Source organism: Oryzias melastigma, linkage group LG24, assembly GCF_002922805.2.
Source record: "Oryzias melastigma strain HK-1 linkage group LG24, ASM292280v2, whole genome shotgun sequence".
Lineage (NCBI taxonomy): Eukaryota > Metazoa > Chordata > Actinopteri > Beloniformes > Adrianichthyidae > Oryzias > Oryzias melastigma.
In genome coordinates this window covers 1,568,557-1,582,566 of record NC_050535.1, presented here as the reverse complement: position 1 = coordinate 1,582,566, position 14,010 = coordinate 1,568,557, and the positions used below count along the sequence as shown (strand labels likewise).

General features: G+C 40.5%; 1 protein-coding gene across 5 annotated transcripts in view; it reads left to right on the top strand.

Annotated features, from left to right (window-relative positions):
* Positions 1 to 2,562: 2,562 nt before the first annotated feature.
* The window catches only part of LOC112158335 (1-phosphatidylinositol 4,5-bisphosphate phosphodiesterase beta-1), a 123,393-nt gene continuing 111,945 nt past the window's right edge, over positions 2,563 to 14,010 (top strand). For 2 of the 5 annotated variants that reach the window (XM_024291636.2, XM_024291637.2), the window contains exons 1-2: positions 2,565 to 3,253; positions 10,675 to 10,752. In XM_024291636.2, coding sequence (XP_024147404.1) covers positions 3,155 to 3,253; positions 10,675 to 10,752 — 177 coding nt within the window. In that variant the 5' untranslated portion in view covers positions 2,565 to 3,154. Of the gene's footprint in view, positions 3,254 to 10,674; positions 10,753 to 14,010 lie in introns of all 5 variants that reach the window. The other 3 variants (XM_036210630.1, XM_024291634.2, XM_024291635.2) reach the window with 3 other exon arrangements.

Sequence of the window (14,010 nt, the reverse complement as noted above, 5' to 3'; positions counted from 1 at the left end):
CCATTGCAGGGAGCTCCTAACCTGCCCAGCAGATTTAATCTCCAATCTTTGTCAGATTATATTTGGGATAAAGAATTCTTCCATCGTAGCCTGCACCTGCAGCAAGCCTCCACTAGGTGCTGCTAGCGTTCCTTCTCTGAATTCTGCAGCCTTTGGATAAAAGCTCATTTAGACATCAGCCATTCTGCTTGAAATAGTAAAAAATCTGATTTTAATTTAGCAATAGAATATTTGATGACACCGTTACTAACACGTCAGTGTGCTGGCTGCTGTTAAAATCCCAGAATGCTCTGCTTTGCTGCTACATCTTGCAGCTCCTCTCTGTTTCTGCAGTCTCAGCATTTTTCATTCTGACCGATGACGGACCGGCGGTTCTGTCCAGAGTCCTCTGGCTCTCCACCCTCAGCGGGACGGACAGACGCGTCACTCTGACGGATTTCTGCAGAGCAGCAGAACGACAAGAGAACGATGGAGCTGCGTTTGCTGAAGCTGACTCAGCACTTCCTGCATTTACATGGTTATGACGTCATCAGAAATGACCATTGAGCATGCGTTTCTGCTTCTGCATGAGCAACACGTCCAGTTTTGGAATTGAAAGCTTGAGGTTTTGGATGAAGATGCTGATCCTTCTCCTCTTTCTCTGACGGAGTTCACTCCGTCTGCATCCGTGGAACATAAACACTTCACCGGCTGTTTTCAATCGTCATGAGGAAATTTGAAAAACGACTTTATTTAACTAAATCCTGGACTCCCGGAGAGATCTGCTCCCATCACACGGAAAGATCTCCCATCAGCACCATCCTGACCACAGAGACACTCCTGGATGTCGGACACAGAAACTCCATTTCCTCCTTTTATTTTCATTTCTTTACAGTGAGGAAGATGTGCTGAGAGTGTCTGAAAGGCCTCGGGGGGAGTTGATGTTTTATGTAATAAGGTTAGACACGCTTGACTTTGATGAGAACATCCTTTTCCCATCTCCAGCTTAACATGTCTGGACTTCATAATCCAAAGTTAGATCAGAAGAAAAACCTCCAGTGACAACGCACAAGTATTTATTATAAAAACCAGAACCGAGTCAGTTTGAGGCACAAAGAAGACGTCAGAGAAGATCTGTGATGGAGAATGAAGTCCAAATGGAGATGACGGGTGAAGGTGGACGACCCAGTCTCAGATGTGGAACAGCTCGATGGAAACTCATCAAAATGACACTTAAATATGAGCAAACTGAAGGAAAAAAGTGATAAATAAAGAGTTAAAGTCCCACTCTGATCATCAAAGAAATGTTGTTTCTTTAATTATGATTATGCTGTTTTTAGGACATAGTTCATGAGAAATTCATCTCGGCGTGCAGTAACACGCTCTCCCACCAGCTTACAGCCCTCACACCCCCAAACGAACATTACAGCTGCAACAAAAAATCAACTAATTCAATTTTCAAACTACATTTCTATTCATTCGAATCAAGAAATACTCAGAAATGCAGTTTTAAGGTCATTTTTCTTTAGATTATGAGGAAAAAATGTGCAATAACATGTTAAAAACACAATTTTCATCACTTCTAATATTTAGGGTTTATTAACTAGTTTTTAATAATTAATAAACATTAGTCACTCTTTATATGCTACGATCTACTTAGAAAATAGCCAAAAGGAAGAAATAATGTCTTCTGTTAAGCACGGAGGTGGAGGAATGATGGTTTGGCTCACAGAGCTCTGGATCCGCCTCCTGTTAATGTTACGGAATCAGATTTGATGGATTTCTGTGAGAAATTGAAGCTTTTTTACACTGTAAAAAATGAAAACGTCGGATCAGTTAATATTAGTTGTACACAACTATAACAATATTACCAAATTACATTTTTGAGTAAACCTTAAGTCCAAAAATTTGAATTTGATGAAAACGAGAAAAAAAAAAAATCAAATGTACCAAATGACAGAACTTGTGAATTCATTAAATGTTTCATTTTTTACAGTATAAATAAGACATAAAGGAGAGTTTAAATGAAACAACTGCAGCTTAAAGAGAGTCTGAAGTGAAAAGTTGATGAGATCAAACTAAAATAACCTTTTTTATGTAGCTGCACTGTAAAAAGCAAAACGTTGAATCCATTAAAATGTCTGTAAATTGTTACATCTAAAATATTAGGTTTTTTTTCGAGTTATTGAGCAAATCATCAACCCAGCATTTTATTTTTGAAGAAAACTAAAAAATGTGAAATTTAAGAAATGACAACTTTTGTTAATTGATCAAATGTTTCACTTTTTACAGTGTAAACATGACGTAACATTACGTAACGTTACATTTATATTTATTAGTTTTCATCAAATTATAATTTTGATTTGATGCTTTACTTAAAATGTAACATAATAAAAACTAACATTTTGAAATCTAGCAAACTATAGTTTTTGTTAAATGATCCAATGTTTCACTTTTTACAGTTTGTTCCTGTTAAATAAAGTCTGACATGTTTAGATGTTTTTTTTTAACCATATTTAGACATTTTTTCTTTCTATTTGTTTTATATTTGATGTCTTTTTTAAGCGTAATAAACTTTTTTATTTCTGTTTATGATAGTTGGATCTTTAAACCCGATTGAACTGTCAGGAAGGGCATCCGGCGTAAAACTGTTGATTTACACGCGTAAATTGTCTCGCGAGAATAAAAAAATCACATTTTCCTGTTTATAATTAAAAAAACTAATGAATGAAGTCTTGATGTTTGGGTTCCCGTCTGACACACACATCCAGGTATCTCCTCCACACCTGTGGGCCGCTGTTGCATCCACCTGCTGCTCCCCCCGCCGCGCGCCGCCGCGCACCGACGCGCGCCGCGGACGCACGGAGGCGCCAGATCACTTAAGCATCGATCCGGTCCCTGTTCTCACGAGTGGATCCGATTCCGCGCCAGACGTGCAACTCATTCAGATGCGCCGTTCGCTCTGCGCGTCTGTCACACGCGTGCGCTCTCCTCCTCCTCTGTGCGCGTCCTCCGCGCCGCCGCCGCCAATGCGGGTATGACAGACGGGCACGAGGAGTAGTAGTAGCCGGATTCATTGGAGGACAGAGGCGGAGCGGGCACCGGAGCGGGCACGGGGACGGGCACGGGGAAGTGAGTCATTTCTTGCCGCGCGTCGAGAGGAGCGGATGAGTCAATGGCCGGGGCACAGCCGGGAGTGCACGCGCTGCAGCTCAAGCCAGTGTCCGTGCCGGAGTGCCTGAAGAAGGGCAACAAATTCATGAAATGGGACGATGTAAGTACCGCTTCAGTCTGCGTTCACGCGCGTGCCGTGCCACCAGAATCTATCGCGCGCTGCAGGATCTATAGCTCCACCAAAGACATTGATTGATCTTTTTTTTTAGACTGCAGTCTCTGACATGTGCTTTGTTTATTTGTAAATGAGAGCGCGCACGTGCCTGTGTGTCAGAATGTGCTCACCTCTCCCGTGAACTAATCATCATCATTATCATCAATTAACCACAATGAAAGATCGAGGATGAATTAAAGTGAAACCACGTGACGGGCAGGATGTTTCCCTCCTCTTTGGTATTGACTTCCTTCTTTCTGTTGTCATTTAAACATAAAACGAGAGTCTGGCTGCAGAAATGACCTTGATTAAAATTGATTAGACACTGTAAACCACAAGCCTGTTAGCAGACAGCGATGGCCGCAGTGCACACTTCTCCTCAAGCAACACAAACAACACAAACAACACACCCTCTGAGGACGCACATCAAATGTTGGGCTCGTTCTCATCTAGTTTAAAGGTTTCTATACTCTAGAAGAACAAATCGTATGTTTATCTGGGATTATGAGCTGCAGAGATGACGTCAAATCAGCGCTTAGAAAGAGAAAACTTTAAACTACTCTTTCTTTATTCACAAAAACTCAAAATTATATTGGAGTTATGCTATAAATCAAACCACAAGTGATTCGTTTCCTTTCTAGTTCTCCATAAAACCTGTTTTTCCTTCACCTGTTCCTGTTGGAGTGTTGTTATGGGGACTTTCTGCACTGCAGTGTGTGTGTGTGTGTCTATCTCCAGAAACAAATACACACTTTCCTGCAAAAACACAGATGCACTCGAGGATACTTCCACTTCCCATGAAAGCCCTTCCTCTTCTTCCTCTTTCCTTTTCCAGGAAACAGCAACGCCGTCTGAAACAACTCTAATTGGTTATCTGTAGATTAGAGATTTCAGCTCCTGGCTTCAGATTCAGCATTTTTATCTTCGGTTTTCTCCGTTTGTCCACCGTCAGTTGTGTATTTTGGGAACCACCAAGGCTGAGCCTAAAGGAGTGAAGCGATTCGTGGATTTATATTCCTACAATCCAATCGGATCGATCTGTCAAATCTCCCAAAATGCCGCCACACTTCCACCTAATTTCAGCTTATTCTGCCGAGGTTTTAAGAAAAAGTTAACATTTTTCTCTAAAAGCTGACCTCAGTCGGGGGACATTTCGTGGTGACGCGATTATAAAATCATGGGCGACTCAGCTCAGACTGGACCATGTGTAAATGTCTCCGGATGGCGAAGTACCGCCGCCCTCCCAGCTGCTCAGGAGTTTGTAACAAGCCGTTCTTCACGCCTGATGGTCACCGTCTACTAAAGACCACGCCAACAATTTTCCAATAAAATCAGGCGTTAAAATCATGAAATCTTGAAGATTTGTCTTCCCATCGCGCAACGGCAGCTTTATCTGTGATCGTCTAAGAACCAAAAATATTTGCTTTCCTAAGAATACGTTGTGAATTTTAGGACGTACCGATGTATGGAACGACTCATCAACTTCATTGATTCAACCAGATCAGTCGGTTCAGAGGCAAGTTGTCAATCAAATTGACCTGAACTGTCGTAATGTCGTTTAAAAATGAGATAAATCGATGATATCGATATGAACATTTTAGACCTGCTTTTGGAACACTTTTACGAGAACTTGAAGATGTTAATTGATGTTAATTGTTTACGGCGTGACGACCAGGTGACATCACAACAAACGTGATGTCAGCAAACGATGATCCAGTCGAATGTGTGGAAACACTGAATTTAGCAAAGACGTGACCATAGAGTGTGGTGGAACGGTCTATATGTATTATTTTGTGAGGATAAGATTCACTTTAACAACGATTCCATTCATATCATGATTTGTGGTTGACGATACGATTTATAGTTGATTCATTTTGAATGATCCCATTCTCAGAGCAAAAACTGATTGATTGATTTTAGGTCAGTGAATTGGAACGTTATAAATCAATTAAAATTGACCATAAATCATATCGTTAACCACGTATTACGATATGAATCGAATCGTCGTTGAAACAAATTGTCACAGCCTTAGTGCCAAATATTTATCTCTGAGTCACGCTGGATAAAGTTTTCGCTAAAGATGTTCCGTATGATTTTAGGTCAATGAATCCAAATGAACCAAGATCGTCAACCACGTATTACGATATAAATCGAATTGCCATTGGAACTAATGGTTACACCCCCATAACCAGGTATTTATATCTGAGTTACTGGTTGTATTTTTGGCTAAAGATGTTCTGGGTTGATTTTAGGTCGAGAATCGACTATGAATCGCATCGTCAACCATAAATTACATAAGAATCGAATCGTCGTTGAAACGAATCATTGCATCAAAAAACAATGTGATGACCAAGTTTTAAACTCTTGTTATCCTCCATTCTTGTAGCATTCTGATTAACGTTTGTTGTGCAGTTTTCTGTCGTTTTTGCACATCATGTAACCAGAAGACAGTGAAGCCTCCTAGTTCCAGGTCATAAAAACACCTTTAAATCCCACATGTAGCACTCTTGCCTTCTAAAGGTTAAGCTGCCATCCAGACCCTGAAAGTACAGCATCTTTTGTTGGGAACGACTCCTAAGACAGGGAGAAGAAGACGGCGGATCTGTGTAAACAGAGATTTGGATAAGATGACTCTCTGGCCATGCCTCTTCGGTCTAATGCACACTGAATAAGATATTATCAGGCTTCACAGGGGAGCATAAAATCCCTGAAAAGCAGCAGAATATGTCATTAGTATAGCAAACAGAAATGTGCCGAGCTCCCATCCACTCTCCAGAATCCCCCCTCAGGTGTTACCTAATGGTACAGATGCCTCACTAAAAATAATGGTGATGTCTCTTCCCCGGCATCGGCTCCCTCCGGGTGTTTTTACTTTGCAAGTCAGCTGCTAATCTAATTCTCACTCCACGCAAAGTAGGCCACGTCTCGCTAATGTCATCTCTTTAATGACAAATAACATTTAGATGACAGTTCACCTTTGATGATGAGTTTGGAAATGACGGGAAACTGTTTCAAACTCGCAGGTTTTGATGGTTGAACCACATTCGGATCGGGATTTTCCAAAAAAACATGCAGCTGTAACATTTGCCTAAATTATGCATCAAAGTTATGCAACAGATGACGGATGATGGGAATCTATGGTGCTCCTGACGTGCATTTTATCTGCAATCTTTACATTTGAAAGATTTCAGTAAAAAAAAGCAAAACAATTATATATATATATACCCTGTATATGTAAACAACTTTAAGTTTTAAAAAATCAAAACAAAATCCCTGAAACCGAAACTCATTAACCCCCCAAAAAATCAAGAAACATTTTGGAAAACAAGTTATTTACAGAAATCAAACTGAAATGCTAGAAAATTTAGAAAAAAGAAGAAACTGAAAAGAGGAACTAGATTTTCTGCACCATAAGACACAGTTAAGTTTTCATTTTTGTCCAGGAAAAGAGGCTGCTCTTTAAAATCTGTAGTGCCTCATGTATAGATTAATGCTGGATTTACTATTGCAAACAAGGTTGGATGCTAATGGGAACACGCTAACGTGGCTAACAAGGCTAACATGTAGTGCTGTCGAACTGGGTTTTTTTTTTTAGTTTTTGCTAACAAGGTTGGGGGTTAGCGTAGTCACTGTAACGTTTATTTTTGCTATTTTTATAACTTACAAACAAGGTTAGATGCTATTGGGAGTATGCTAAGCATGGCTAACATGGCTAACATGTAGCGGTGTCCAACTGACTTTTTTACTTGTTGCTAACAAGGTTGGGAGTTAGTTAAGTCACACTAGTGTTTATTCTTAGCCGTATCAGTCTGTATATTTACAAGTCTTGAGTAAGGTTGGATGCTTTTGGGAATATGCTAACGTGGCTAATGTGTAGCAGTGTTGAACTATTTTTTTTAACTTGATGCTAACGAGGTTGGAAGTTAGCATAGTCAGAGTAAGTTTATTTTTAGCGGTATCAGTCTGTTTTTTACAAGCTGCAAACAAGATTGTGAGTTTCTGGTTTTGTAAGTATGCTAACGTAGCTAACGTGTAGCAGTGTCAAACAGGGTTTTTTTAACTTGTTGGTAGCAAGGTTGGGAGTTAGCTTAGTCACTGTAACATTTATTTTTAGCTGTATCTGTCTGTATTTTTACAAGTTGCAAGCAAGTTTGGATGTGTTGTGAATATGCTAACGTGTAGCAGGTTTTTTACTTGTTCCTTACGAGGTTGGGAGTTAGCGTCGTCACAGCAATGATTTCCAAGTTACAAACAAAGTCGGATGCTATTGTAAATATGCTAATGTAGCTAACGTGTGGGATGTTCCAAACGATTTCCAGAATGACTGTGATGGTTTATAAAGCCTGACTGACGGATTTATTTCTGATTATTTATTTTGACTCCATTCATGCGCCTTATAGATCATTCATTATTGGTGCACCTTATAATCCGGTAAGACCTCCTGAGCAGGAAACACTGTTGGTATTATGGGATATTGTTGGTAATGATGATGTTTGATTTTTGACATTCAAGTTATTTTAAATAAATAAATAATTAAAGTTTTATCATCAGTGTTGGGTTATTTTATTATTATTATCAGGTTGAAATGATGGACTAACGTCATCAACCAATCACTGATGTCCATAGTACCAACCTTTTTTGGTTTCTTCTTTTTTATCATTTTTTAACATTTCCTTTTGTTTCCTGGAAATTATTTTTGTTTTCTAAATGTTTTGAAAATGTTTTTTTATGTAAACCAGTAAAAATAGATACTATGGGTCATTTCTGATTGGATAATGATGTTTGTCCATCATTTCAACCGAAAGCTACTGTATTTAGCATGAAGCGAAGTTGGATATACTTTGTACTTAACTATAACACTCTTATAAATATGCAGACATTTAAAAAAAATGTTAACGTCAAAAATAAAACATCATCATCAAATCAGTGACGTCCCATAGTAAATAACTTTTGTGGTTTTCTTACACTGTAAAAAATATTCTATTAGTATTACCTAAAAATGTATGTAACAATTTAATTTAGTGGAGCAAATATGTTTCAAAACTTTGAGTAAAAGATACTGTAACAAATACTCAAACTGAGTTAACCATAATAAATATTATCCAGATTTTTTAGTGTAAAAATATCTTTGCAGAGCAAAAATACCACATTTTGCGAAAGTTATTCGTTCTTGATTATTTAAAAAAACAGTTTTCATTTCAGAAATGTTTTTCATTAAAATATACTTGACATACTTTAATGTTTCCCCTCCTTGAAAGACAGAAACACAAAAAAATACAGTAACCTTATATAAAAACTCAATCTTTGTACGTAAACATATGTTTATGTTTTTTTAATTCATTTTTCTTTAGTTTAGTTTTCAAGTTTTGTGCCAGAAGCTTAAACATTTAGTCAAATTTTACTTGTTTTTTTTTTTTTTTTTTACAAATTAAAAGCATTAATATGGATTTAAGGGTAGCACAGGTGTAATTTACTCATAAGAATTATGTCAACTTCAGTAAATTTTAAAAATGTGACTTTCTTGTAGTTACACAACCCCAAAATATTTTTTATAGTGTACTGTTTTATTTTCATGGCCTGTGCCAGCCTTGAGCTGGCGCAGGCCATGAAAAGCGCTTTATAAATAAAGATTATTATTATTATATTATTATTAAAACATTTTATTTTGATCTCTGATAGTTACTTTCAAAACGTTTTATTATTTTGTTTCATATTTTTGAATTTCTAGAACTTTGCTTTGATTTCTAAAATGAAATGTCGTTTTTTATTATTCGTTTGTGTGATTTGTCCTTCGGGGGCCACCGTAGAAATCTGTTGATTCAACATTTTTCAGCAGTTTGGGAAATGAAAAAGTGTATTTTTCTGTCAAAGTTGATCTAAACTAAAGTCTTATCCTGATAAAAACAAGCTGAAAGTTTGTTAGGAGGAAGCTGAAACCACTCACTCCACGCTGTGTTCCGCTAATAGATGTTTACCACAAACGGAGCAAAAATCCCACAGCCCCCATTAGCAAATTGCTTTCATTTGTAATCCTTTTTTCTCTTTAAATGCACGGACCCTTGAGAAAACCTTCACTAAGAGTCATGATGGTTTGATGTGTTGTGTTGCGGCGGCGGTGGAGAGTCGGGACATTAAGAAAGGGGGGCGCTGAAAATGAGTCTTCTCACAGCATTAGGCTGATTCCCGGCCGTCGGTTTGATTCCTTCCGCTGATGTCAGACGATTCATCAGTGGACGCCGCATCCATTTGTAACATCTCCTGTGCATGACGGATGTGTTTACAGAGAACAAGAATTGGAGTTAAGTGATCGCCAAAGATGTGACCTGCATTTGAGGGGGCGGGGCTTCATTTTCCCCTGGTTACTGCGTGGCGTGAGCTGCGTCTTTTGTGATTCAATCAAGCCTGCAAACATTGCTAACTCATGTGAACACGACTGAAACTATTTTTTCTAATAGATTGGAGTTGGTTGCCATAGCGAACGGCGCCGCAGCAAGCAACAAAACCTGCTCCTTCCTTCTGAAGTTTGCCTCGTTTTCCTCAGACGGATTTCACTTTGTCATGGAATCACTTCTGACATTTAAAGAAATAAAAACAGCTTTTAACGAACGGCGTGATGGGGACATCGTTAGCCGTCTAATGAAGACGCTTTGGAGATCCGCCGGCTCTCTGCAGCCAAACGCCGCCCTCCCTCGCGTGTCTGATCTTGCTGATTGAAGAGAACAATATGCCACTGTTCCCGCTCATCCACAGCCACCGAGGGCGGGCTCAGACAGAAAGCAAAGGCTCCGTCTTTTTATAGTGCCACCCAGTAATATCTGCCGTTGCCATGTGAGCCTCGGGGTGCATCTGTGCGCCTGGGAGTCGTGTGTAGAGTCTTCTGTTGTGATTGCATCCCCCCAAAACACCACGACTGTTCTTTCTCGCATGCAGAGTTGGTCATTTGTTGTGTTGCCTCGTTTGGATCTCTAAAAACTGCGATGAAGCTAGTTTTAGGTTGGATATTCCACAGACATTCGCTGAGTTCATATTTAGGGACCGTCAACAAATGAGTTTTTCTTCAATAGTTCTTAACATTTTGGAACAAATCACAACAAAATAACTTGAAAATAATAAAACTACTTGGTCCAATAATTTAAGAAAAATTGAAGAAAAATTCTGTCACTCGTTGACGATCCCTAAATACGAATGTCTGTCAAATATCCAACCTAAAAATAACTTAAGTTCTCTAAAAAGGAAGTAATTGCACACATAAACAGCAGTTTTGACTCCAAGTTTTGAACTGTTTTGACTCTGACATGAGACATAATTGACCCTCTGGGATATTAGCGTTGGAAATCGATAAATGTCCCTTTTTGTTTTTGTCACAGGATTCTACAACGGTGACCCCAGTGACCCTGACAGTTGACCCTAAAGGTCACTTCCTGTACTGGACGGACCAAAACAAGGTGAGGGGCCATAAAGAAAAGGATCCTTTCTTTTAGTAAACTAAAGATCAAAGTTATCCTCCTGTTGTTGATTAACTTCATCAAGAGTATTTATGGTGTTTCATTCTTAGAGAGTGGAAACATAAATCGAGGAATCATATCTGGGAAACTTTCCAAGCTTTCTATTTTCAGCCTTTTATTACACACATATTTAGTGCCTTGAGGAAAGATGTAAATGCAGGTACGCTTAAAAACATGAACACCTTATAACGAGTCAAAACCCCCTTACTGGTGGGTACGGGTTGTCAAAATGGTCAGATAAAACGTTCATGCATTGTCTACAGACGACGGGTCATAGTGAACACTTACTTGTACAACACGTAAGCATAAGTAGGGGTGAAGTAGGTGAGATGCAGGTGTGTCGTACGGATTTTTCTTCTCGTCAACCCCTACAAACCCTCCAGACGGCCCAAGAATCCCGTTAGAGCTATTCCAGAGATATGTGTGGACAGCTTAACTGTTAGAAATGAGGAAATGAGACAATCGGAGTGTAGTTTGTGTGGACGTCCTACAGGCACTTACCTATCACACGCACACCTGATGCGTGCAGCACCTGCGTTAACGACTACAGTGTGGCGTAAGGACACACATAAGATCGTGTAACTTCCATAATCCTTACCAATACTTTAGCATTAGCACACACGACAATGGTACGTTCCATTTTATGACCTCCAAACTGCAAGACACACCTGCACTCCTTGTACAGGTGCTTCAAGTTTTGGGTTGTCCGGACCTGTGGAGGGTCTTAGAGAGGAGCAGCACATTTTAAGGGGAGCACAGGTGTGTCTTGCAGTTCCTTTGAGGCTCGTACGGCCACCTCAAGTACATGGAAAATGTACGTACTATTGCCGTTTGTGATAAGTGTATCATGAAGTATTGGTAGGGATAATTGAGGTTATTATTGTACAATGTCCTTGGACCACAACTTGTTAGTAAAGTGTGAGTACTATTTTTCTCACACCTATCAGACGGCCTGTAAGTTAATGTCCCATCAGTTGTCACGCACATAGGTGGGTTAGATTTGTTCTCCACATTTGACCCCTCCCCTGGGGGAGAGGTGAGCTGCAGACACAGATGTGCTTCGGAACCATTTGGTGGTTTAACCCCCCAAACAACAACCCCTTAATGCTGAGTGTCAAGAAAGGAGAAACTAGGTCCCATTTTTAGAGACTCGGCCGGGATTTGAACTGACGACCCTCCAGGCTCTTGGTGGACTCTCTACCACAGGATCGCTGCGCTGGTAAATGTGCCCAAGAAATGTGCGCTTATCACGTGAACAGCATCAACGAACCCCTTGTTCAATCTACAACGTTTGAAAGGGTTGAAAATATGAAAAATCCGTACGACACACCTGCGTCTCACCTACTTCCCTCTTACTTACCCTCACGTGTTTCATAAGTGTTCACTTCAAAACGTTCTCTGCAGCATGCCCATAAAAAACAAAAAAAAAACGTAATTGAACATTTCTCTCTACAGACTCACTAGTGTTCTACGATCTCACGAACTTTGTGCAGACCACCTGCCAACCCCATACAGGATTGTCCCGTTTTTGCATCTAGACCCCCTGTATCCACCCGTAAGGACAATCGGGATTAAGGTTTTACTAACAACCAGAGTGGCATAAAGGCACCGTATGACAACTATCGGCCTTACTGATACTTCACACTTGTCATACTCAGGACAATGGTACGTCCCATTTTCGTAACGTCCCTTGACGTGGGCGTTCAAGCCTCAAGGGAACTGCAGGACTTGCCTTCTCCTGTCTATGACTCTCTACAGGCCTGGACAACCCAAAAATCTGCAGGTCAACCCCCTCATACGGATGCATGCAAATGTTCAGAATACACTCAGTAACTTTCCAAGGATTCTTGATCCACTCCTGTCTACGGTCTCCTACAGGCGTGGACAACCCAAAAACTAGAAGTACTTGAACAGGTAGATCTCTTGAGGCTTCAATGGCAAACTCAAGGGACGTCATAGAAATCAAACGTACCATCCATTGTTGTGTTTGGTAACGTACAGTTGACGAGACCTACCACACTCTAGCAGGTAGTCGTTAGCACCTGTAGAATGTCCACACAAGCTACACTCAGACTGCCTAATGTCTCATTTCCTGAAGAGCGTTGCTCCCCTTGCAGAGCACAGGTCAACACCTGAGAGAACACGTTCCCACGTTCAAAGACAAACAGGAACACGGATGTGAAACTTCAGTAAGGACTCCTCTGTGGATCAAACACTTCCTTCACACCTCCGCCGGTCAGAGTGACGTGAAGGAGCCGGGTCTGCTTGCTCACGTGTGCAGGGATTGAGCAGCGCCGTCAGCAGACATGCCTTCTTGTTCTATTTATAACTATCAGCGCTGCTGGCCTAAGGGTGGGGGCTGATTAAAAGCTCCCATTGATTTGAAGTTTTGCTACATGGGAATATGTTGCTGCAGGCGCGAGCGCTGACTCATGAGTGCCGATACGCGCAAGCAAAAAAGTGGAAGTTCAGAGCGAGATAAGGCGCCTGGCCGACATCCATCTGTGGTTGTTTCCTGAGCGTCCGTCATGACGGATGTGTGTGCACATGGACACTCCCACCACACACACAATAAGTCAACCTGATACCCATCAGACTAGACTCTGTTAGAGCATGAAGGAAGACCCCTTCCTCTGCGTTTGTAAGGACGACTTGTACCACGATTTGCTGGCGTTTATTCACGACACCACCGCACATCTGCTCGGCAGACCGCCTTAAACAAGCTGCGATGCTCGGGCCGGTGGCGGGCTGTGTTTGTGAGACTCTGCCTGATGGCCTGCAGAGTAAAAGCATTCCTGGAATTCTTCAGAAGCACAGCAGAACTGCACTCAGCGTGCCAGCTGTGCGGACTTCGGAGCGCTCATTGCCAGTGATGGATACAGTTATTTCCTGGGTTTTATGTTCTGCTATTTACTGGAAGCAGAACTGCAGCCTCATTAACTGTCACCAGGGACATGCTTAACATTTGAATGTTTGTTTTTCTCTTCCTGAGACAAAACCACTTTTTTAATTCAAAATGGAAAAACTTTTGGGTGCAGCTACAAACTGGACATGCGAGGATTTGTTTAATATTTAGTTATTCTTGAAAGAATTGGAAGAAAAGTGCCTTTTAATCTGTAAATAATTACATATATGTGTCTCATTGCAACAATTCAGTATCTTATTAAAATACGATTAGAACAGAATTTTTTACAATTA